This window comes from Hylobates moloch, unplaced genomic scaffold (assembly GCF_009828535.3).
Source record: "Hylobates moloch isolate HMO894 unplaced genomic scaffold, HMol_V3 SCAFFOLD_14, whole genome shotgun sequence".
In the NCBI taxonomy this organism is placed as follows: domain Eukaryota; kingdom Metazoa; phylum Chordata; class Mammalia; order Primates; family Hylobatidae; genus Hylobates; species Hylobates moloch.
Window position 1 is genome coordinate 32,405,385 of NW_026652289.1, and position 25,685 is coordinate 32,431,069.

The 25,685-nt window shown below is 38.3% G+C and overlaps 1 protein-coding gene across 1 annotated transcript in view; it reads left to right on the top strand.

The window, feature by feature from the left end:
- The window catches only part of LINS1 (lines homolog 1), a 33,093-nt gene extending 8,639 nt beyond the window's left edge, over window positions 1-24,454 (top strand). The window contains exons 2-7 of the mRNA XM_032174098.2: window positions 12,526-13,027; window positions 13,121-13,210; window positions 18,481-18,622; window positions 19,375-19,965; window positions 21,584-21,755; window positions 23,550-24,454. Coding sequence (XP_032029989.1) covers window positions 12,629-13,027; window positions 13,121-13,210; window positions 18,481-18,622; window positions 19,375-19,965; window positions 21,584-21,755; window positions 23,550-24,429 — 2,274 coding nt within the window. The 5' untranslated portion in view covers window positions 12,526-12,628 and the 3' untranslated portion in view covers window positions 24,430-24,454. The remainder of the gene's footprint in view (window positions 1-12,525; window positions 13,028-13,120; window positions 13,211-18,480; window positions 18,623-19,374; window positions 19,966-21,583; window positions 21,756-23,549) is intronic.
- Window positions 24,455-25,685: the final 1,231 nt, after the last annotated feature.

Here is a 25,685-nt window from a genome sequence, read left to right on the forward strand (position 1 = left end):
GCCTCCCAAAGTGCTGGGATTACAGGCGTGAGCCACCGCGCCCGGCCCTTGTCATTATTTTCTAAACCATACAGTGTAACAAATATTTACATAGCATTTACAATGTACTGCGTCAAATATTTTAAGTAATCTTGAGATCACTTAAAATACCTAGGAGGATGTGTGTAGATTATATGCAAATGCTACACCATTTTATATATGGGACTTGAGCATCTGTAGATTTTGGTACCCTCAGAGAGTCCTGGAGCAAATCTCCCACGGATCCTGAGGGACGACTGCTCTTTGTTGTGTTCATAAACTCACAATTCCAGAAAACCATGTCACTGACAGCAGCACTACCAACAACATTTGATCTCCCAAGATTCATGATCATTAACCGAAATCAGAGACCCCTGAAGGTCTGATGACCATGCTGGCCTGGGGCTTAAATGGAACTATAGTCGGCCCTCTGGATCGACGTCTTCCACATCCACAGATTCAACCAACCTCAGATAAAAAAAATTCAGAAAAAATAAAAAATAACAATACAATAATAAAAATAATACAAATCAAAACAATACAGTGTAACAACTATTTACACATCACTTACATTGTGTTAGGTATTATAAGTAATCTAGAGATGATTTAAAGTATATAGCAGGATGTGCACAGTTTATATGCAAATATTATGCCATTTTTTGCCAGGGAGTTAAGCATTCATGGATTTTGGTATCCTTGGTGGGTTTTGGAACCAATCCCCCACAGATACCGAGGGGTGACTATACAATTTAAAAAATTCAGTCAAATCACTATCCTGATTAACATTTCAACCTGTAGTTGCTGAGTATCTTTTGAAAAAATTAATCTTAGTTTATATTGGGAAATTGCATAGTAATTGACCTTGATTTTAGATCTTGCATAGCATGTGAAAATGATTCTGAGCACTATTGTTTTACAGTGTGAACAGTTAAGCTTTAGGAGTTACTATTTAATTTGAAGTCCAATGTTGAACTCTTGTCCTGGGCTTTTGGAGCACCAGTGGAAGTTTGAAGAGTGCTTTGGTGGAGTGGTGAAGGGTGCAGACTCTGATATTAGATTTTCTGGCTTCACATCCTGACTCTGCCCCTGAAGCCCTGTGACATAACATCTCTCTGTCTTAGTTTTCTTATCTGTAAAATGGGTATGATAATTAAGCACCCCCCCCCCCCCCCCCCCCCCCCCACCCCATAAAGTTGTAAAACTCACTCAGAGCAGTATCTGGTACATAGAATAAAGTTTAACGATTCATATTCCTAACACAGCAATTTTATGTGATGATGGGTGGGAAGTATGTTATTTTATATTAATAAACACATGGTTTTATTAGGCATATAATGCAAAATTCAAATAGTTTACAGAACTTAAAAAATAAATAGAGGCTTCAGACAAGTTTTATACTTAATATGGGTAACCCTTAGGCCACTTGGTGTGGGATTTAAGCTTCTCTGCCAAGAGAAAACACTTAAGAGAAGCACTGCTCCTTCACTTACCTAGTAAGACTGCTCCAATTGTTTGTTTCCAGGCTAGAGAAGTCGCTCATTTATTATATAGATGGCCTCAGAGCCTGTCAGCATCCTGTGCACCCTCCCTCAGACTCTTGGGTTTGTTGGTGTCTCTTAAAAGCTTGTTGTCTGAAGAGTACACATTCCCCCAGGCCAGCATGATAATGCAGAATGAGACGTGCAAACCTCAGAGCATCCACTTTCAGAAAAAATTGTGGTCAGTTAAATCCCCTAGTTTGTTTTCTTAAGGATTTGTCCTTTCCTTTCATACCACAATTGCTTTAAAAAACACACACAAACTACAGTTTTCAATTCCAGTGGGCTACCCACAGACATTTATTTTAAAGGCAGTGTAATTAAGAGGAGTTTATGCTTGATCACAATAGAAACAGCCTAACACCTGTTGTCATCACTCATTGATTAGCTGCCTGGCCCCTTGGCATTTGTGACCTGTATTGCTAAGAGGAATATTTTTTGATTTCCATCTAAGATTCCAGGCCCATCTTCTTTAAGCCTATTATTTCCTATGAGACTAGAACAATAAGTTGATCTTTTGTTAAAGTATATATATGGCCTTTTGTCCTGGGTTCCTGAAGCAGCTCAAGACAGCTTCAGAGCACTAAAGGTAAAAGGCAGTGTTTTGTTATTTATAATAAACGCTTTTCACACACCCCAGCTTATGTTAATGAGGTGATTTTTTTGGACCATCTAGATGGCTACAGGATGAAGTGCTCGCTGCGGAGAGGGAACCAGCCCTGTGCTCAGAGTTAGAACTTTCAGCCCTACCCCCAGTCTCAGGAAGGGGAGAGGGACTCAAGGTTGAGTTTATCACCAAGGGCCAGTGATTTAATTAACCATGCCTGAGTAAGGAAGCCTCCGTAAAAATCCAAAAGTGTTATCAGTTGATGAGTGTCCAGGTTCTTGGCGTCTTGAACAAAGAAAGCACAAACGAAGCAAGGAAAGACACACAAAACATACAAACAAAGCAAAGAAAGAATGAAGCAACAAAAGCAGAGATTTATTGAAAACGAAAGTGCACCCCACAGGGTGGGAGTGGGCCAAGCATAGGGGCTCAAGAGCCCCATTACAGAATTTTCTGAGGTTTACATACCCTCTAGAGGTTTCCATTGATTACTTGGTGTACGCCCTATGTAAATGAAGAGGGTGAAGTAAAGTCACTTAGTGTACGCCCTGTGTAAATGGAGAGGATATTTCATAGATTAAATGTTTCCATTTGATTTAGTTCTAGGAAGTCAGCATGAATTAGCCTTATGTTCCTGCCTCCAGACCCTATTCTACCTCATTTCTCCCCAGAAAGACGTGATCCCCATAAATCTTTATGGAGGCAGAGGAACCAATGGTCTATCTTCTGCAACTGCTTTATGCTGGCTTGGGGCACAGTCCCTACCTTTTGGGAATCACAGAACTCTCGCCCCACTCTGTCTAGTGGAGGCAGGGTAGCTCTTTGATGGCCAGGAGTGGTGTCTGGAAGTGGCTGGAACCTTTGTTGCATGATCATCCGAAGCTTGATGGTTTCTAGGCAAGAGGAAATGAATTTGGTTGAAAGATTTAATGGAAACTTCAGGGAGTGGATACCTATGCTGCCAGGAATGTTTTCTAGAGATTTGCAGTAGAAAAACAAATCCTAGTCTGTTAGGATCTATGTGTTTCCTTAACGCCTTAATGCAAGCAACTCCATTTTGGTTTGGTTTGGTTTGGTCTGTTGGGGCCTAGTGCATGAGTTAGTCCAAAACAATGGCCTCCTATAATTTTGTTTTAAAAAATTCTCCCTTTCTGGTCAGGTTCTCACTTAGGTGAGAGTGTGACCAAAACTTAGGGCCTTAGCACAACTCTCAGTTACCTTCATTTTGGGTTTCTGGTCTCAGTGCATGATTCATAGGTTATGTTGTCCTCATGTTCACACATTTCTTTCAGCCCTTGTCATTCCAGTTGAAGAGAGACCATTTGACATTCTAGAGATGGCTGCATGCAACCATTTAAAACCTTTGAGAGAATACAGCACACAGGGAAACTATTATTATTATTATTATTATTTGAGACAGAGTTTTGCTCTTTTCACCCAGGCTGGAGTGCAGTGGCACAATCTTGGCTCACTGTAACCTCCGCCTCCTGGGTTCAAGTGATTCTCCCACCTCAGCCTCCTGAGCAGCTGGGATTACAGGCATGTGCCACCATGCCTGGCCAATTTTGTATTTTTAGTAGAGACAGGGTTTATCATGTTGGCCAGGCTGGTCTTAAACTCCTGACCTCAGGTGATCTGCCCGCCTTGGCCTCCCAATGTGCTGGGATTAAAGGTATGAGCTACCATGCCTGGCTGAGACTATTGTTATGACTATCAGGAGATAATACCAAGAGTTTGGAGTATGCTTCTTCCCTGGGGTTCCCATAAACCAAACCACCTAAAATCAAATAGATCAAAGTATGAGCTAGATAAAGAGCCTACTCATTTAACCAAGCAATCTCTTTGTTAATCCCCTACGATGAATCTCTATACTTTTCATCTGATGTATTTCTCCATAGGCCACAAGTGCCAGCAGCTGCACAGATACTTCTCTGTTCAGCCAATTCCATCATAATTTTAACAAGAGAATTTAAAGTCTGTTGTGTAACTGTAGCCTTTAGAGAAGAATCTGTTATACAGCCTATCATGAGGGAAACATTTCTAATCACTGCTTCTTTTGCAATGGAAAAGGGCCATGGAAAAAGGACCTAACAAATGATGCCCTTCTAGAAGATTGAAGGCCTCCTAGCAATGTTCTCTTTAACTCGTGATATGGGGTTAAGAGCAGTGAACCAATGTTCTGTTTCTGACTGATTATGAGGCAATGTGTGTACCATTAAAGTTTCTCACCTGCATTGGACCTTCATCTTTTATGTGTCGAAGTATAAGTTTATTCATATGAGGCTGGCTGCAAAATCCTTCACAAATAAAAGTGTACCCCATAAGTGCATACAACAGACCCCCTTTTCATTTCTATTGTTCTTGGAGGCATAAACAAAAAATATTCAAAGATAAGAGTCTCATAATAGTAGAAGTCTTGATCTGTGATCTTGGGAAAAGCTGTTCACATCAAGGATGCCATGTTCTTCTGGGGAGCAACTTCCTTGGTTAGCTTTACCTTAAGGGTTCCTATGGGTGTACAGTTCCAAGAGTGTGGAGGGACCCTCCTCAGTTGTGAGATTATGAACCCAAAGTTCAGGGTTCCAAAGTTTTGCTGCACTGTGGATGGCAAGGACAATCTTTCTCCAATGTTCTCAGAAGGTCTAATCTTTAGGCTCTAGATTTGTGAAGGGGTTGATTGTCCTCAGCAAACCATAAAAAGTTTTCTGTACCTGGTGAAAATACACTGTGGTGTAATGACTTAGTTTTATAACATGAGCCCTCTTGCATGGAAGAGCTTTTATATAACCAGAAAACATGCATTGAAAATAATAATTGAATAAAATCCCTTTATAAAATGTTTAAATGGCCCATCAGGTGACCAAATGTACCTGAAGCTTTGATTGTTTTCCCAGGAATATGGGCCCAAACATTGGCTATAAACTATTTCAGTAATTTATAAGCCACCACACCAATATATTCAATTTGGATCATTTTATCTTTTCTATGATGAGTCATGGAATGCAGAACTTTTAATAATAAAAGCTTTAAGGACTCAGAAAGGACAAGGTGGCCATCCTGGTTCTCCATGAGTCCATGCTTAATTAACATTAGACTTATATCCTCTTGAATACCAGTTGTTTCTCCACATTAGGTGCATAGCACTGGTAACTGATGGGTTATCATAGGTAAATTGACTTAGATCATGGAGTTCATTCAAAATGTGTATCTAAAACAATTTCAGTATCAGCTGATTTAACATGAAAATCTGACAAAAAGTATTTTCTTGGTACTTAATTCTTGTTCTACTTGGCAGCTTTATACAAGGAAATTTGGTTATTTCTGTGGTTTAACCCTTTAGGCAAAAATGTACATTCGCATGCTTTCTTATAGTGTTTTACCAACAACACCTTTCACTTTTCTTACACACCTTGCATGTAAAACTGTTTCTTCAGTAGTCTCAGTTACCTGTTACATTGTTAACTCTTAGCAACTTTTACTTTTGGTGAAAACCTTGATAAGTTTGGGGTTTTAACTAAGTACTAGACGTGGAGAAGCCTAGAACCCAGAAAGAAATGCAGATAAAGTCTGACTCTTTCTAGCATCTAACTCCACGTGTCCCAGGCCCTACCTAGCTGTAAAACAGGCAAATTGTACAGTTAAGAGTCACAGTGGCATTTACAAAGCATTTAGGAGACTTAATCACCTTTAAATTGTACAACATTTCTTGCATAAATTTTTTCATAAATTGTTTCATGACTTACACAGACCATCTATCACATGCTTGGACTTTCTGACTTGTCCTAAACACCCCTCTTTTAAACAAGCAGTTATTTTACTTTAGGACAAGAATTTATCATGCAAGATCCTTTCTTATATAAAACCTTCTTTGCATAGCTAGAGGGCATGGCTAATTTCACACGTCCCCAAGACTTATCTAGAACCTAATGCTCCAGAATAAATTAAGCAATTTTTAAAAGTCAAAGAAGCAGTTTGTGACCTTAAAGCATTTAGCAAACCTAATATCTGATCTGCATAATTTAGACCAAATGTTTACATTTGTGAAGATATTTTTATTTTACCAATAATCTTTAAAAACTATCTTTATTTCCCAGAGATTACTTAAGTCACATAAACTAAATGAAAGGCATTACACTTTTTACTTTTCTGACAAAATATTTGATTTAAACTCTTATTATTAACCAGCTAATTAAAACTCTTTTATATTATACACACAACACATATAAATACACAGAAGATAAAGGATTCATTCCCTGAGCCAGGAATTGAACCCTAAACCCGGGCCACTGTTGTGAAAAGAGAAAGTACAGCCACGTAGTTACAAGGTCAAGCTCCCAAGGGCATGACTGACCAATTTGCTGGGCCATCTTGAATAGTGGGCTTTGGGGGCCCTACACATGCATTTTATCCTAGGGTACCCCTCTTTATGACAGAACAATACAGGAAGACACAGAGCACACCAGATTCACTACAGCTTAAGACCAGCCTCAGAATTCCTTTTGTATAAATTAAAACTTTATAGAGGGGATAAACAGTGACATTTACTTTTCATTTAACCAGTTTGCACAAATTGAGAGAGAACAGAGTCTGACTACTAAGAAATTCTTGCCCTTTTGCTGGCATGCCAGATTTCTGGGCTCTTTCTCCCTGACCAGCCCTAGTGACCCTAGTCAACTGTAATGCAAACAAACACATTCCCATGAATTAAGAATATTCACAAATAGCTTCAAATTTTGGAGAAATTAGGCAGAGTGAGAAATATGACTCAAATTCTATTTACAAAAGTATAATCAAGACACTTAAAGTATCAGGAAGCCTAAACTCCAAAAAAGTTAGTTTAAGATTAAAAAGCTGGTGTGCTCCATTAATTCCTGCAGGCCCAACAAAGGTAGCCTAGGAATTCCAGATAAATGGGACAAATGATGACTTTCTAGAAACACATAGGAAACAGAATATCCACAGAACCAAATAAAAGCCTTCCACTTAGGAACTTAAAAAAATCATGGTTTTATATATATGCATACACGAGCAAAGCCCTGAGGAGAATAAACAGCAAACGAATGAAAGCTAGAAGCACAAACAAACAGAAAACCAACCCTAAATTTTCCCACTGAGTCTATCCTGGAGGCTACAGTGTTACCCAGGGCTCCAAAAAACCCACATAATGAATATTGTATTACTATTACAGAATTTAGTTTCCTTAAGTTCACCAATATCATTATACATCCTGTGCAATCAAGAAATTCACTCTAGGCACATGACCTATATAAGTACTTCAGTGCCAGCACTATCCATGCAAAACAGTAAACACAATGTGAAGCAATGCGAGCATGTATGTGAAATTTGGCTCCACACTAAATCTGGCTTCAGGCTTAACTATATTAAGGAATTGCCAAACTGCTAATGCTTTTTTTGTTGTTGTTGTTTTGTTTTGTTTTTGAGACAGAGTCTCCCTCTATTGCCAGGCTGGAGTGAAGTGGTGTGATCTTGGCTCACTGCAACCTCTGCCTCCTGGGCTCAAGCGATTCTCCTGCCTCAGCCTCCCAAGTAGCTGGGAGTACAGGCGCAGGCCACCATGCCCAGCTAATTTTTGTATTTTTAGCAGAGACAGGGTTTTACCATTTTGGCCGAGATGGGCTCAATCTCCTGACCTCATGATCCGCCTGCCTCAGCCTCCCAAGGTGCTGGGATTACAGGCGTGAGCCACTGCACCCAGCTACACTTCTTTACATTACTTACTTTATTTTAATCAAGACTAAGAGCTTTAACTGAAAACATTAATTAGCCAGATGTCTCCAATTCTCTATCAGGTTTTAAAGAATATTTTATTATATAAACTTTTTCCACATGTTTTTCCACTACTTACTGGTTTCTTACTATGATATTTCATAAATAACCTTTTCAAATCTGTAATCTGAACTAACTTTTAGATAACTTCTGAATTAGACAAAATTATTATTTTTCTCACTAGTAATACAAACTTTTTGGCACATTTTGTTTACAGAATTATGTGTTAACTAGAATTCTTAGTAACCTAAAACTTGTGTGAAACCCCAAAAAGCAAGAAATCCTGAATCATCAGAAGTGGGCATTTATAGACAAAAACAGTTCCACAATTTAGAAACATACTTCCCCATATCACAACCGTTTCTTTATTGGAAATGACCCAGATATTAAATGAGCATCAAAAATAACTCAAAGCATTTAATTTACACAAAAATTTACCTAAAACATTTATCCCATTCACTGTGCTCAGTTCTTTCAGTTTTAACAAGGGAGACATGAGACATCAATCAAGATATGTAAAATGAACTTTGGTTCTGTCCAGAAAGGTGTGACAACTCTAAGCGGGGAGGGGGCTTCCAGGTCACAGGTAGGTGAGAGACAAACAGTTGCATTCTCTTGAGTTTCTGATTAGCCTTTCTAAAGGAGGCAGTCAGATATGCATTTATCTCAATGAGCAGAAGGATAACTTTGAATAAAATGGGACGCAGATTTGCCCTAAGCAGTTCCCAGCTTGAATTTTCCCTTTAGCTTAGTGATTTTGGGGGCCCAAGATATTTTCCTTTCACAGATTTCTCTGATTTGTTAAAAAAAAAAAAAAAGGCACGCAAACCAAGATCATTTTGTTTTGGCTGGGTTTGTAGTTTTATAATCTTCTATGCCAAACACTAACATCTCAAAATATCTAGCAAAGACAAACATAAAACCAGACAAAAAATGTATGCTGACGGTTCTGAAGGCATTTCTGTTTTTATTTTACCAATAATTTTAAAGCCAACTTATTTAGTAAAGTTATACCTAAGTCACATGAACTTAAAAATTGCTTAGACTTAGTTAATGTATGAGCACTCTTATAAGTCAGTTCGGTAAACACAACATATAACAATTAAGTGTACATACAAATAAACACATCTAGACATGTATACACATACACAAACGAAGATCCAATAGCTTGGAACCCTAGCCATGAGATAGCAATACAAGCTCGCCGGTTTTACTTTGTTTGCTGCAATAGATAATCCAGTGAAGACTGTGAACCAAAATTTTGAGTAAAGCATTTTCCATGGCAGTTTGATTTTTAAAGGCCAAACCTCCCCAGACTCCAAAGGACACTGGGGCCAAACAGTTCCAAACGAGAGCATCACACCTTAACCAGGCCCCCTGCTCAGAACAGCAGCACAAAAGCCTGGATACATGCAACACCATCCCACTTTCCCATTCAACAGCAAACCCCAGATTCCAAACAATATTGGGGCCAAACAGCATTGCAACTGCGAGAGAAAGTTCTAAGGAGAGTTTAGTACTAGACCTCAGAACCTCTGCCAGGGGCATCCCCTTTGTAGGGATTGAGGTCCAGAGGATCCCCCTGGGGTGTTCCCCTTTGGAGTCCAATCTTAGAGTGTCAGACGTCTCTGACCTTACTTGGGCACTGGTGCTGCTTTGCATACTTTTCCTCCAGAGGCCATGGCTTACTGTGAGCTTTTCTTTGCTACCTAGGTGTAATCCCCAACTTTTAGCATCCATATAATTTGATAAGGCCACGCTTTCCCATGCTTCTCCTTCCACTAGAGTGACAGCCATGAACTGTAATGATAGGATTTGGAGCCAGGGTGGGCTTCTTTTGTCTTTAGCCAGTCGAGTAGGGGAAGGGAAGAATTTATGCTTATGTTTTCCTGAGTTCTGTGAGCTGCTGTAACATGTTAATCAAACCCAAAGGGGAAGTTGGGGAAACTCCAATTTAGAGCCAGTTGATCAGAAGCATAGATGGAACATCCTGGGGCTTGCAATTGGCATTAGAATTGTGGCTCAGTCTTCAATCTGTGTGATCTGATGGTATCTCCAGGTAGATAATGTAGAATTGAATTGGAGGACGCCCAGGTAGTGGTCTATGCAGAGTTGCTTTGCTTGCTTGCTGGCTCGTGGGGAGAAATCCTCACACATCTATGGTCAGAAGCATGTTGTAAGAGGATAGTGGAAGAAACAGTTTATTTCTTCCTCTCATAACCCCAATGCTTTTTTTTTTCCTCTGTCTCTAAAGGCTCATTTTGAATCTGTATTTCTTAAAGTTTAAAACCTTTCAGTCTAATTTCTCACAATCACTCTTACCAAAGAATCTGGGTCCCACCATGAGAGAAAACAGCCCATCTACCCCCTGGAATATTTATTTACTGGCATTCACCTTGGTTGATGCGCTAAAATGATTGAGCCATATGAAATTGACCTTTTTGTGGATTGAAACTAGGTCAGGTAGCAATTTCATTCTCATTTTGGTAAAATTTAAGGACTTAGTGACCCATAGGAATATTATTGGAGTATTTTTATTGCTATAGCATTTAAATAAAAATAATCTCATTTGTTGCTGAAATTTTTACTAAAAGAGTTGAGCATGTGATAGTAATTAAAACAAAATATTCTGTCTTACAGTGTCAGTAGTTTGAAAAGAAATGTTATTATAACTAAAATATAAAGTGCAATGAAATTAGACTTTGAGGTGGAATATGAAGACTAATTTCTGATGTGTGACAGACGATGTATCAGGCAATTAAGGAGATTATTTTGTTCAGGCAGTTACAATAGGGAGAATATTCATAATGGGAAACCTCTTGAAGAGGAAGGAGAAAAGGTAGGGATTAATAAAACAAGGGAGTCACTGAGGAAGGGTAGAAGTAGGTCCTATGTGGGAATTGTAGACAGTGGGTTGGTCCTTTCTGGTTAACCCTTTCTTGGAATAAAAAAGAGTATGGTGCTTATCCATTCTGGCCTCTGAGAGCACACAGGGCTGAGATAAAGTATAACACTGTCAGATGGAACAACATTACCAACAATTTGTATTAATAAGTCATATGGGATGCATACCACAGGTTGAAAGTGTGATTCAGAGAAAACTTATCAAAAGTTTCATTCATAACTTTAAAATCTAGAGTTTTTTTAATATTTATTTCTCCATGAAAGGACTAAAACAGGGCAGCTTTGTGTTGTGGAGTAATCAACAATTGAAATTCAGGCTAAATCAGGGGAAGAAGCCAGCCATTAAAGACCAAGACTAGGCTAGTGGGCCATAGTGTAGACGGAAGACCCAGTATAAGACCAAGACTAGGCTAGTGGGCCATATTGTAGATGGAAGACCCAGTATAAGACCAAGACTAGGCTAGTGGGCCATATTGTAGATGGAAGGCCCAGTATAAGACCAAGACTAGGCTAGTGGCCATATTGTAGACGGAAGACTACAATAAGTGGTAGACTTCGAAGTCTTTTGGAAGTTGAAGATGGGAAGTGTGTCTATAAATGGGTCAGGGCAGAGAAGTCTGTAATTTTGTTAAAGGGTAAATTTCAAGAGTGCAAAATCACAACCCATATAAAATGACCACATATCAAAGATTTTATTTGCTTTATTACTAAGGGAACTAGGCACAACGTGTTTAAAGGAGCAGTAAGAAAACCATGAATCTATGTAGGGTGAAGGAATGTTAAAGAGTTTACAGATGGAAGCAAAACTGATTTTTCCCACTGCGGAGAGGGTTGCCTCTTTATCAGACAGTTATTCACAGATCTGTGGACAAGAATTATTTGAGGTGTGAAATATCTCAAAGGCAATGAAAGGAGAAAAACCTCCCTCCTTCCCAGGGTCAGATTGTTCCCAGAGGCTCCAGCATTCCATTGTCATGATATTCAGTAATCTCTTTTGCTTATGCCAAAGTCCTAAGTTTTTCCTTGCCATACTCTATAGTAACTACTTGCTGCTTCTGATGTTGATCCATTTTAACTTGGAATTTCATCAGCAATAGCCATAATCTAGTTTGACCATATAGCAGTCTAACTAAAATTTTATCTATAAATTGGAGGTGAAGGTTAATGAATTTGAATTAGCTCCCTGGTTCTCAACTGGAGGGATTTTGTCCCCCAGGGGACATTTGACTATGTCTGCAGACATTGTTTGGTTGTCAAAATCTGGCAGGTCAGGTGGGAAGTGCTTTGGGCATGTAGAAGGTAGAGGTCAGGAATGCTGCCAACATCTTACAATACACAAAACAGCTCCCCACTACAAAGTTATCTGGCTCCAAATATTAATAGTGCCAAAGTTAAGAAACCCTGATAGCCATTGAAAACTGTTAGAGGAAAGCTCAAGTTTCTGCTGCGTTAAAATTAAACCTAATTTTATGCTCTCAAATCTGTGTGGAAAGCATACATTTCATTATTACGGTCTTGAAATAATGTTCCTGTTACAATTTTCCATTTTAGAAATTAAGCAGTCAGCATCCCCTTTAACTTGAGAGACTTAGTGATTAAGTGGAAACAGTTGCTTTCTCTTGTGATAAGCATATAGCACTTAGAATTTTTAAATTACTTTTCCTATTTTAGGTTTCACTGAAGAAACGCCTTGGAGATTCATTGCACTTCTGAGATTTAATGTTTACAACTTGGAGTTGTCGACCTTCTTATAAGATACATTTTGGAAGTCAAAATGAAAGTTTTCTGTGAAGTTTTAGAACAGTTATACAAGAAGGTACTTCTTGGAGCCACACTTGAGAATGACAGCCATGATTACATCTTTTATCTCAACCCAGCAGTTTCAGATCAAGATTGCTTTACAGCCACCTCCTTAGAATGGGCAAACACCTATAGTATCCAGGGAAGGCATCAGCCCATCTCTGTCGGTGTGGCTCCCATTGCTGTAGCACCTGCATGTTTGAAGACCAACTCTCAGATGAGCAGTTCCAGAGAAGTAATGCTCCTTCAGTTAACAGTGATCAAAGTGATGACAACCCGGATACTATCTGTCAAAACTGAGTTCCATGCAAAGGAGCAATACAGAGATGTAATTAAAATTCTCTTAGAATCAGCCAAAGTCGATTCTCAATTAGTAAGCCATTTGTTTTTTTAAAGATCTAGATATTTAAAATAAAATTTTAAGAACATTCAGCAATAGTGGTTAATTGTATTTGTTTTCCTGTAGATCTGTATGTTCCAAAATTCAGATAAATTGTTATCTCACATGGCTGCACAGTGCCTTGCATTGCTTCTATATTTCCAATTGAGAGAAAAGGTAAGATAAGTAATCAAAGTATGTTATTATTTCTCTTTCTTAATTTTTTTTTAATTTAATTGTTTTGTGGAGACAGGGTCTCACTGTGTTGTCCAATCTGGTCTCAAACTTCTGGGCTCAAGCAATCCTCCTGCCTCAGCCTCCCAAAGTGCTGGGGTTAAAGACGAGCCACGGCACCTAACCTGTTTCTCTTACAGTTTCTTTAAAATTGCTCTTGGACATTTGATTTTTACCCTTCAGATATTTGTATTAATAAGACATTTGCTCACATAGTAACATATGTAAAACCATAAAAATTTAAGAATAGAATATGATGATTTGTGTCAAGGATTAGAGTCTTAAATATGTTGTCAAACATAATCAGATTCTTAACCTGAGAGGTGAGTTTCACATCAGAGTCCGTAACTTTCTGCAGATTCTCAAACTAGTAGGTGGACCCCTTCCCCCTAAAAAGATTTAGGAACCACCACTTGAGAACAAGCCTATTTTCACAGGTTTAATGTAAATTCTAACAACAGTCCTCAGCATAATGTAAAACAATATAAACAAATTCAGAGTTGAGTTTTTCTCTTATCTCTGAATTAGTTAATAAACAAATGAAATATCTGCTGACTTTTCAACCATAATCTCTTGCTTCTTTCGATAACTTTTTTCTGAATATGAAAAGTGATATTAGTTGAAAATTTGGAAAATAGACAAAGTATAAAGGGCAAATTAAAATTAAAAATACACCACTTAGAGATAACACTGCTAACATTTTCATCTTTCATTTTTATTTCTTTTTTTTTCTTTACTGTCATAATTTTTATTCAGCATTACTGTGGAAGTTCTGGCTAGTGCAATAATTCAAAAAAAATAAGTTAAAGGTATAAAGATAAAATGTTGAAGTAAAGGGACCACAGTCTTTGTGCTTTCTTGAAACTTAGAATCCAGTAGTAATCTGAATTGTTATAGTCTAAGAGGAGATTTTGAAGTGAACATCAATTATGTAAAATATCTTTTTACCAAGACATGATAATTTGGCTTCCAGAATTTTTTTTGTGGTTATCACTGGCTCATTTTTATTTTTTTATTTATTTTTATATATATATATATTTTTGTTATACTTTAAGTTCTAGGGTACATGTGCACAACGTGCAGGTTTGTTACATATGTATACACGTGCCATGTTGGTGTGCTGTACCCATTAACTCGTCATTTACATTACGTATATCTCCTAATGCTATCCCTCCTCCCTCCCACTACCCCACAACAGGCCCCGGTGTGTGATGTTCCCCTTCCTGTGTCCAGGTGTTCTCATTGTTCAATTCCCACCTATGAGTGAGAACATGTGGAGTTTGGATTTTTGTCCTTGCAATAGTATGCTGAGAATGATGGTTTCCAGCTTCATCCATGTCCCTACAAAGGACATGAACTCATCTTTTATGGCTGTATAATATTCCATGGTGTATATGTGCTACATTTTCTTAATCCAGTCTATCATTGTTGGACATTTGGATTAGTTCCAAGTCTTTGCCATTGTGAGTAGTGCCGCAATAAACATACGTGTGCATGTGTCTTTATAGCAGCATGATTTATGTTTCTCTGGGTATGTACCCAGTAATGGGATGGCTGGGTCAAATGGTATTTCTAGCTCTAGATCCCTGAGGAATCACCACACTGTCTTCCACAATGGTTGAACTAGTTTACAGTCCCACCAACAGTGTAAAAGTGTTCCTATTTCTCCACATCCTCTCCAGCACCTGTTGTTTCCTGACTTTTTAATGATCGCCATTCTAACTGGTGTGAGATGGTATCTCATTGTGGTTTTGATTTGCATTTCTCTGATGGCCAGTGATGATGAGCATTTTTTCCATGTATCTGTTGGCTGCATAAATGTCTTCTTTTGAGAAGTGTCTGTTCATATTCTTCGCCCACTTTTTGATGGGGTTGTTTGTTTTTTTTCTTGTAAATTTGTTTGAGTTCTTTGTAGATTCTGGATATTAGCCCTTTGTCAGATGAGTAGATTGCAACATTTTTCTCCCATTCTGTAGGTTGCCTGTTCACTCTGATGATAGTTTCTTTTGCTGTGCAGAAGCTCTTTAATTCAATTAGATCCCATTTGTCAGTTTTGGCTTTTGTTGCCATTGCTTTTGGTGTTTTAGACATGAAGTCCTTGCCCATGCCTATGTCCTGAATGGTATTGCCTAGGTTTTCTTCTAGGGTTTTTATGGTTTTAGGTCTAACATGTAAGTCTTTAATCCATCTTGAATTAATTTTTGTATAAGGTGTAAGGAAGGGATCCAGTTTCAGCTTTCTACATATGGCTAGCCAGTTTTCCCAGCACCATTTATTAAATAGGGAATCCTTTCCCCATTTCTTGTTTTTGTCAGGTTTGCAAAGATCAGATGGTTGTAGATGTGTGGCATTATTTCTGAGGGCTCTGTTGAGTTCCATTGGTCTATATCTGTTTTGGTACCAGTACCATGCTGCTTTGGTTACTGTAGCTTTGTCATATAGTTTGAAGTCAGGTAGCCTGATGCCTCCAGCTTTGTTCTTTTGGCTTAGGATTGATTTGGCAATGCAGGCTCTTTTTTGGTTCCATATGAACTTTAGTTTTTTCCAATTCTGTGAAGAAAGTCATTGGTAGCTTGATGGGGATGGCACTGAATCTATAAATTACCTTGGGCAGTATGGCCATTGTCACAATATTGATTCTTCCTATCCATGAGCATGGAATGTTCTTCCATTGGTTTGTGTCCTCTTTTATTTCATTGAGCGGTGGTTTGTTGTTCTCCTTGAAGAGGTCCTTCACATCCCTTGTAAGTTCAATTCCTAGGTATTTGATTCTCTTTGAAGCAATTGTGAATGGAAGTTCACTCATGATTTGGCTCTCTGTCTGTTATTGGTGTATAAAGAATGCTTGTGGTTTTTGCACATTGATTTTGTATCCTGAGATTTTGCTGAAGTTGCTTATCAGCTTAAGGAGATTTTGGGCTGAGACAATGGGGTTTTCTAGATATACAATCATGTCATCTGCAAACAGGGACAATTTACTTCCTCTTTTCCTATTGAATACCCTTTGTTTCTTTCTCCTGCCTGATTGCCCTGGCCAGAACTTCCAACACTATGTTGAATAGGAGTGATGAGAGAGGGCATCCCTGTCTTGTGCCAGTTTTCAAAGGGAATGCTTCCAGTTTTTGCCCATTCAGTATGATATTGGCAGTGGGTTTGTCATAAATAGCTCTTATTATTTTTAGATATGTCCCATCAGTACCTAATTTATTGAGAGTTCTTTAGCATGAAGGGTTGTTGAATTTTGTCAAAGGCGTTTTCTGCATCTATTGAGATAATCATATGGTTTTTGTCCTTTGTTCTGTTTATATACTGGATTACATTTATTGATGTGCGTATGTTGAACCAGCCTTGCATCCCAGGGATGAAGCCCACTTGATCATGATGGATAAGCTTTTTGATGTGCTGCTGGATTCGGTTTGCCAGTATTTTATTGCGGATTTTCGCATCGATGTTCATCAGTGATATTGGTCTAAAATTCTCTTTTTTGGTTGTGTCTCTGCCAGGCTTTGGTATCAGGATGATGATGGCCTCATAAAATGAGTTAGGGAGGATTCCCTCTTTTTCTATTGATTGGAATAGTTTCAGAAGGAATGGTACCAGTTCCTCCTTGTACCTCTGGTAGAATTCGGCTGTGATTCCATCTGGTCCTGGACTTTTTTTGGGTGGTAGGCTATTAATTATTGCCTCAATTTCAGAGCCTGTTATTGGTCTATTCAGAGATTCAACTTCTTCCTGGTTTAGTCTTGGGAGGGTGTATGTGTCCAGGAATTTATCCATTTCTTCTAGATTTTCTAGTTTATTTGCGTAGAGGTGTTTATAGTATTCTCTGATGGTAGTTTGTATTTCTGTGGGATCGGTGGTGATATCCCCTTTATCATTTTTTATTGCATCTATTTGATTCTTCTCTCTTTTCTTCTATATTAGTCTTGCTAGTGGTCTATCAATTTTGTTGGTGTTTTCAAAAAACCAGTTCCTGGATTCATTAATTTTTTGAAGGGTTTTTTGTGTCTCTATTTCCTTCAGTTCTGCTCTGATCTTAGTTATTTCTTGCCTTCTGCTAGCTTTTGAATGTGTTTGCTCTTGCTTCTCTAGTTCTTTTAATTGTGATGTTAGGGTGTCAATTTTAGATCTTTCCTGCTTTCTCTTGTGGGCATTTAGTGCTATAAATTTCCCTCTACACACTGCTTTAAATGTTTCCTAGAGATTCTGGTATGTTGTATCTTTGTTCCTGTTGGTTTCAAAGAACATCTTTATTTCTGCCTTCATTTCGTTATGTACCCAGTAGTCATTCAGGAGCAGGTTGTTCAGTTTCCATGTAGTTAAGCGGTTTTGAGTGAGTTTCTTAATCCTGAGTTCTAGTTTGATTGCACTGTGGTCTGAGAGACAGTTTGTTGTGATTTCTGTTCTTTTACATTTGCCGAGGAGTGCTTTACTTCCAACTATGTGGTCAATTTTGGAATAGGTGTGTGGTGCTGAGAAGAATGTATATTCTGTTGATTTGGGGTGGAGAGTTCTGTAGATGTCTATTAGGTCTGCCTGGTGCAGAGCTGAATTCAATTCCTGGACATCCTTGTTAACTTTCTGTCTCGTTGATCTGTCTAATGTTGACAGTGGGGTGTTAAAGTCTCCCATTATTATTGTGTGGGAGTCTGTAACTTTGTAGGTCTCTAAGGACTTGCTTTATGAATCTGGGTGCTCCTGTGTTGGGGGCATTTATATTTAGGATAGTTAGCTCTTCTTGTTGAATTGATCCCTTTACCATTATGTAATGGCCTTCTTTGTCTCTTTTGATCTTTGTTGGTTTAAAGTCTGTTTTATCAGAGACTAGGATTGCAACCCCTGCCTTTTTTTGTTTTCCATTTGCTTGGTAGATCTTCCTCCATCCCTTTATTTTGAGCCTATGTGTGTCTCTGCACATGAGATGGGTTTCCTGAATACAGCACACTGATGGGTCTTGACTCTTTATCCAATTTGCCAGTCTGTGTCTTTTAATTGGGACATTTAGCCCATTTACATTTAATCATTTTTATTTTATTTCTATGGCATATTTGACTTTTTTTACTTACATAATATTAGGATATTTCTGTTCCTTCTCAGTTTACCACATATTATCATACTTCTTTTGGCCAAATATGTAAACAATGTGGTATACAGTTGTGTTGTGTAAAGAAAATATTGTATTTTAACTACTTTCTTTATTTTCTCACTGGTAGATAACCTTAAGTAATTCCTGGATTGCTTTTTGCCAGAAAAATCTTTCTGAATACTCTGAGAGTAATAAAGCAATATATTGCCTCTGGACTCTTACAGCAATAATAAAAGAAATCTTTAAAGATTCATGTTCACAAAAAACAGGTATGGATTACATGGCCCTATGAACAATCGTCATCTTGCTCCTGGGAGCATTGTATTTATAATGAGAAACAAAACTTACTTTGGAACATCTGATCCGTCTTAAAGTAATGAAAAACTCAGTCTCTTCCAATATATTTTGATTGAGGATAACCTGTTTTAATAGGAAAAAAAGTATAAGGCAAAAAGTAAAGCTTTTCATGATCATAAATCCTTTGCATTGTTTGATGTTACTGATATTTGTAAAATGAATTTTTTTTGTTTTTTGTTTTGTTTTGTTTTGTTTTTTGAGACAAGTCTTGCTTTGTTGCCCAGGCTGGAGTGCAATGGCATGATCTTGGCTCACTGCAACCCCTGTCTTGCGAGTTCAAGTGATTCTTCTGCCTCAGCCTCCCGAGTAGCTGGGATTACAGGCACTCACCACCACACCTAGCTGATTTCTATATTTTTAGTAGACACAGGGTTTTACCATGTTGGCCAGGCTAGTCTCAAACTCCTGACCTCAAGTGACCCACCCGCATCGGCCTCCCGAAGTGCTGGGATTACAGTTGTGAGCCACCACGCCCAGCCATAAAATGAATTTTAACTGTAGTTCTTACCCATTAATCTGTGTAACCTCATTTGTTAATGTTAGAGGTAAACATTCCAAATCTGTTTTTTCATCTTATAAAATGATATTTATAAAAACTGAATTGTAAAATTGTTTGAAGAAGACTGTGTTTTTCCTGTTTATAATTCCTATTTTATAATTGCAGAAATTCTAAAGCAGTTCCTGACTCATTTCGACACTATTTTTGAAGTGTTTTACAATTCCTTATTCTCTCAGCATTTTGAAAACTGCCTGGATACTTCTAAAATAGTAAACATCCTGATGTGTTTCCTGGAGTTGCTTGAGCTTCTCATAGCCTCCAGAATCTACCTGAAGTTACATTTCACTTGCCAGAGGATTTTATTTTTGAAACCATCCTACATGCTGGAAGTTATTACCTGGCCTCTTCAGGCTTTTGTCAAAAGGAAGGTCATCATATTCCTCAAAAGGTGCCTTCTCTGTAAAGTGGGTGAAGACCTCTGTCGTGGATCTGTGCCTGCCTTAATGCCGCCAGACCATCATGTAGCGGTGGACATGCTGGCTTTAGCTAATGCTGTTTTGCAAGCTGTGGATTCAGGGTTGTTGAAGACACTGTCTGTTTATGAAAAACATTCCTTTTTTGGAGGTGATGAAGTTCAACCTGGATGTGAACATATCGCTAGTCCAGATCATGTGATCCTTAGAGCAGCAAGCTTAGTTATAATGAAATCCTTAGAAATCAAGTTTCAAAATTGTTCTTCAGCAAGTGAAATGAAAGGTAATTCTCCAAACTCCTTTTGTATGCAGTGTGTAATTATTTACTTAAGTACAGTAATTCATAATTATCAAATCTCAGGACTAGTATAATTTCCAGTAATTTATGCTGTGTGTTATCCTATTTATAACTTACTACATTTTCCCAAAAAAAAAAAAAAGAGAACTGGATTTACCTTTAAGAAACATGTCAGCTTTTTGTGGCTACAATAAATTTGTAAAGCATAAGGAATGATTGAAGTTTAAAAAAGTTGCTGTTGAGTCATCTGAAAGTAAGTGATGGAAATCAATTCATATTCAAGTATTTATAGCATTTTATTTATATTAATCCTTTTTTTTTTTTAAATCTAAACTGCAGGTGCGTGACCATGGCCCACTGCAGCCCTGACCCCCCTTTGGCCCATGCTACTTCTCCTGTCCCAACCTGGGAGGTCCCAACCTGGGAGGTCCCAGCCCGGGAGGTCAAGGCTACAGTGAGCCGCGATCCATCTCACACCTGCACTGCAGTCCCGGTGCAACAGATGGAAATCCTTTCAGGGGGAGAGAGAGAGAGAGAGAGAGAGAGAGGAGAAGACAGATTAAAGAAAAATATGTTCACTCCCACTTATGTGTTTATTGTTATTATTGTTTGTTATTATTTCTTTGTTATTGTTATGTTCACTGTTTGTTTATTTTGAGGCAGGGTCTTGCTCTGTTGCCCAGGCTCACTGCAGCCTCAACCTTTTGAGCTCAAGTTATCCTCTCGCCTCTGTTTCCCCACCCCGCTTATATTAATCCTTCATACAATTAGTATTTCTACTAATGTAAATTATTGAAAATTAGATATTGAGTTAAAGCTAATACGTGAGAAGTTATATTGACAAAGAAATTGCTACATATATAATTTCCAGAATAGTAACTCAGGAGTTCAAAGTCTTCCATTTTACTTGAGAAAAATGAATAGTAAATGTCTCTAAACAGACGGCATACAGATTCAGTGAAAAGTTTGAATTGTGAGCAATGACATCACTGAATTGCTTTGGATGTAATTTAGCTTTTAATAACTACGCATTAGTTATAATTCTGTGCAGTTTTAATTTATAACACTAGATGGCACCTGTTACATAATTCAGTTTTAAATTGTAGTTAAAGCTACCTAAAACGTTTTTTATTTTTGTGCTTATTAGTAGTATTTCTATGCTTTAAACAAACAAAAAATATGTTTTTCTGTTATTTTGAAGACAAAATTATTTTTGCTTGGTTGCATTCTTGCCTCTAGTAACAGACAGCTCTGGCATCCGATGAAGTGATCTTTGTTGTCTGCTCATTTATTTATCTGCTTTTAGCAAGAAATCACATAACTTTTATTTCTAAGAGACAGTTATTTGGCATTTGTTGCAAATAGATGATCTAGCTGTACATTTTAAATGTATGCTCTGGAATGAGTCACTTTTTTTCTCTGAGCCTCAGTGTCCTCATTTGCCAAATAAAGATGATTCCTAACTGATTCCTGATGACTTTTTGAAAGTGAATTAGGATAATTGCATCTTAAGGTACTTTAGACACTATCAGTTTATATACAGGCAAGATATTAATTCATTCATAAACTATTGCCTACACTTTGAAATTTGCATTTTTTGAAGTTGACTTACAGAGGTTCATGTCTGAGTTACTCACCTTCTTAAAGCCTCACCTTCAGCCCTCTCTGCAATTACACAATCGGTGCAAATGGCTGTCTAGGGTTTTCATAGAACAAGACGATGACATGCTGGAGGCTGCCAAGGCATCACTGGGCATCTACTTAACACTGACCAGGTTAGTGTATTTTAAAGTAATTATTGAACGGCCTACAAGTCAGGAAAGCAGAAAACATTTCTGAGAATGTGCTGGGCATGTTGCTTATTTTGCATCATTTGGGGGAAAACATCCTGTGGTTTCCTCATAAGTTGCAGTTCCTTTCTTTAACCCTGACTTACATGAAAAGGAGATTGCATTTGCGTCACTGTGAAAACTTGGCCGGCTGGGCAGATGTCAGGTAGTATGACTAGATTGGCATCTGAAAACATGGCTTCTGATTTAGTCTCCAGTAAGTACACTTCTCTGAATCTTAATTGTTGTTCATCTAAGACCTCTTTTCACCCCTAAGACTTACTTTTTTGTATTAAGCTTCAGTAAGATGATCTTTGCCTTTGTAAAGGTGAATACAAACTTAGGAATAATCAAAGGAGCTGTTCTGAATTTTCGTTTCAATATTCAGTCGAATTTGGGCTGATACCTTCTTGAGGCAAATGTCTGAAATTGGTTAAGTTATGTTACTGATGATTTATACTGATTGTCTCTGCTTTATTAAAATAGCTGTACTTGGGGTAATATCTTCTTGTGGCAAATATCTGTAATTGGTTATAAAGCTAATAACCAATGACCTTTTCCACTGTTTCTGCTTCTGCTTTATTAAAACCCTCACATATTTGCTTTATTTCCATTTCTTTCTTGGCCTGGGAGAAAGGGATTTCTTGCTAATCATCTGTGGTGCAGCATTGTGCTGCCAGTACTTACTTGTATTATGACACTGCTGGCAATGGCTGCTCTTAGACTCTTAAGTGTTTGGGGCCAATTTTCAAAAGGTTCTAATCAAGAACACAAAATTCCTGCATGTGATTTGAATTAGGTTCAAAATGGTCAAATACAAATTCAGTCTGAAAATGCACACGCCTGTAAGAGTGTATCTTAATTGTACTCAAAGTTAACTCCTTACTCCTCAGGAAGTAGAAATCCCTGATTGAAACTCACTTTGTGTGTGAATTTCTCACTTTCTTAATTCCAGTTCAGTGTGTCCAGAGAGGCATGTGCTTACAACATAGACAGTTTTTTTTCAGATGTAGTTGTATTTGTTAAGATTTTTTTGGTTGTAAATGATAGAAACCAACTCTAATTTGAGCAAAAACCAGCGTTTATTGGCTCATAACTGGGAATTCTAAAGGGTCAAGTTGGAGTCAGGTATAACTATATGTATAGGGACTATAATCGTGTCATCAATCACTTCTCAATTTTTCTCTGTCTCACAGTTTTGAATTCATTCTCAAGGCATGGCCACCAGCAGTTCAAGGCTTACCTCAGCCTTACAGTTATAATCTCCCATAGCGCCAGCAAAAGTCCGAGGGGAGATCTGATTAACCCACTTGGGTCACAGAGGCTTGTCAGAACCAGTCACTGTGGCCAGGAGCATGGAGTGCTCTGATTGGTCAGTCTGGGTCACGTGCCCACCCTTGTTGAGGAGGGTAAGGAAGGAGGTTTAGGAATTATCTTACCACATGGAATTGGTTACCTATAAGAATGAGGAATTCTGATGTCAAGAGAAAGAACGACAGAGAACTTTTATTGGGCAGACAAAAACTAGAACTGCCGAAGTCAGTGGATTTTGCTTTACTGAGTCAGATTTATTTAGAGCTTACAGGGAAAGGAATGGGTTTTGAAATTTTTTCTTTTAAGAAGTGATGCATAGATTTGAAAGTAATCTAATAGGTTAATTTATGGTATGTGAATTATATCTGTTAAAACTTTATTTTTGTAAGGTCGTTAATCTGCATTCTCCATTATCTTCATTTTCAGAGGATGTGAAGCCACTGAAAGCTTGACTCAGGGAAAAGAAATATGGGACCATCACACACATGAAAATGGCTATAATCCTCACTGTATTTTCTTGTTCTTCTTAAAAAATATAGGATTTGATTCTACAGTTCTTCTTGACTTTTTGATTTCATCAGAAACCTGTTTTCTTGAATATTTTGTGAGATATTTAAAATTACTGCAAAAGGACTGGGATGATTTTTTCACCATTTGCAATAACTTTGATGCAACTGAATCTAAATATGACATAAGTATTTGTGGCTGTGTCCCCTCACTTGTCCAAGACCAAAGCACCAACCGAACAATACCCCATCATTTGACTGCTCCTCATAGTCACAGAGATGTGTGTGCTCGGCACTCCTGGGCTTTCGATGCCCCGTCTGAACCACTGAAAGCTGTGATGTCCAAGGGGACTCACACCATGTGTGCTTCTAGTCTGTCTTCCCCCCGGGCCTCTCAAAGTCTGGTAGATTACGACAGCTCTGATGATTCTGAAGTGGAATCCACAGATCAGTGTTTAGCTAACAGTGAACAGACATCTTTACACCAGCAAGCAACTAAGGAGATTCAGGATGCAGCTGGGACAAGCAGGGATAAAAAAGAATTTAGCCTTGAGCCTCCATCAAGGCCTCTGGTTCCGAAAGAATTTGATACTGCCTTCTCCTTTGATTGTGAAGTAGCCCCAAATGATGTCATCTCTGAAGTGGGAATATTTTACAGAATAGTAAAATGCTTCCGGGAGCTACAAGATGCCATCTGCCGTTTGCAAAAGAAAAATCTTTTCCCATATAATCCAACTGCACTTTTGAGGTTGTTAAAATACATAGAGGTGATAAGTAATAAAACTATGAACACTTTGTAAAACATTGGCATTTTATTTTCCAGGTATTCTTTTTCCTTAATATCAGTTATGTCTCAATGAGGTAATAGTATAAAATAATCACCACAAAAGGGTTTTCTTTTTTTTTGAGACAGAGTCTCATTCTGTCACCCAGGCTGGAGTGCAGTGGCACGACTCAGGTCACTGCATCCTCCACCTCCTGGGTTCAAGCAATTCTCCTGCCTCAGTCTCCCGAGTAGCTGGAATTACAGGTGCCCGCCACCACGCCCAGCTAATTTTTGTATTTTTAGTAGAGACAGGGGTTTCACCATGTTGCCAGGCTGGTCTTGAACTCCTGACCTCAAGTGATCCACCTGCCTGGCCTCCCAAAGTGCTGGGATTTCAGGCATGAGCCACTGTGCCCGGCTGGGTTTTCTAAACAAGTTCTTACTTTTTGCCTTATTGGAAACAACCTAGTGACTGAAAAAGAGACATCAAACGACAAGTCACTCAATATAGCTATATACCACTGGAGATTTATGGCAGTTCTAACTGACACAAAATCGGGGGTGGTGATTGCGTTCCCTAACTAGGGCTGCCGTAGCAACTTGCCACATGTGCTGCAGCTTCAGACACCTGAAATTATTCTCATAGTTTTGGAGACCAGAGTCCAAACTCAAGGTTCAGCAGGGCAATGCCCTCAGGGTCTGGAGAAGAATCCCATCCTGCCCCTTTCTGGCTTCTGGTGGCAGCCAGCCAGCCATGGTGTCCCTTGTCTTGTAGTGGCGTCACTCCAGTTCCTGCCTCACATAGCATTTTCCTGTGTCTGTGTCCAGTTTCCCTCCTACAAGGACATCAGTCATTGGATTAGGACCCACCCTCACCCATTATGATCTCAACTTGATGACAGCTGCAAAGACCCTAATCCCAGATAAGGCCACTTTCACGTGTTCTTGATGGACTTGAATCCAGGAGGGTCACTAACCAAATACCGTTACTATTTCCTTCTGGGGGATTTACACAGAAAGTGATACATTAAAAATGTAAAATCTTAGCCGTTTCTTTGAGAAGTGATTATATCTGGCCTACTGTATGAACATGATTCTTTCTAAAAAAAAAAATTTAATCACTACATCATTTTCCTATTTAAAATTGTGACATGAATAATTATGTTCCATATTCTTGAGGGGTAGCAGTAAATTCAATTTTAATATGTTTGTGTAATAGGAGCAATAGCTATATTGTGCTGCTAAGTCTGGCATTAAGGCAGTCTAAAATATTGCCTGTAAATTTTTTTT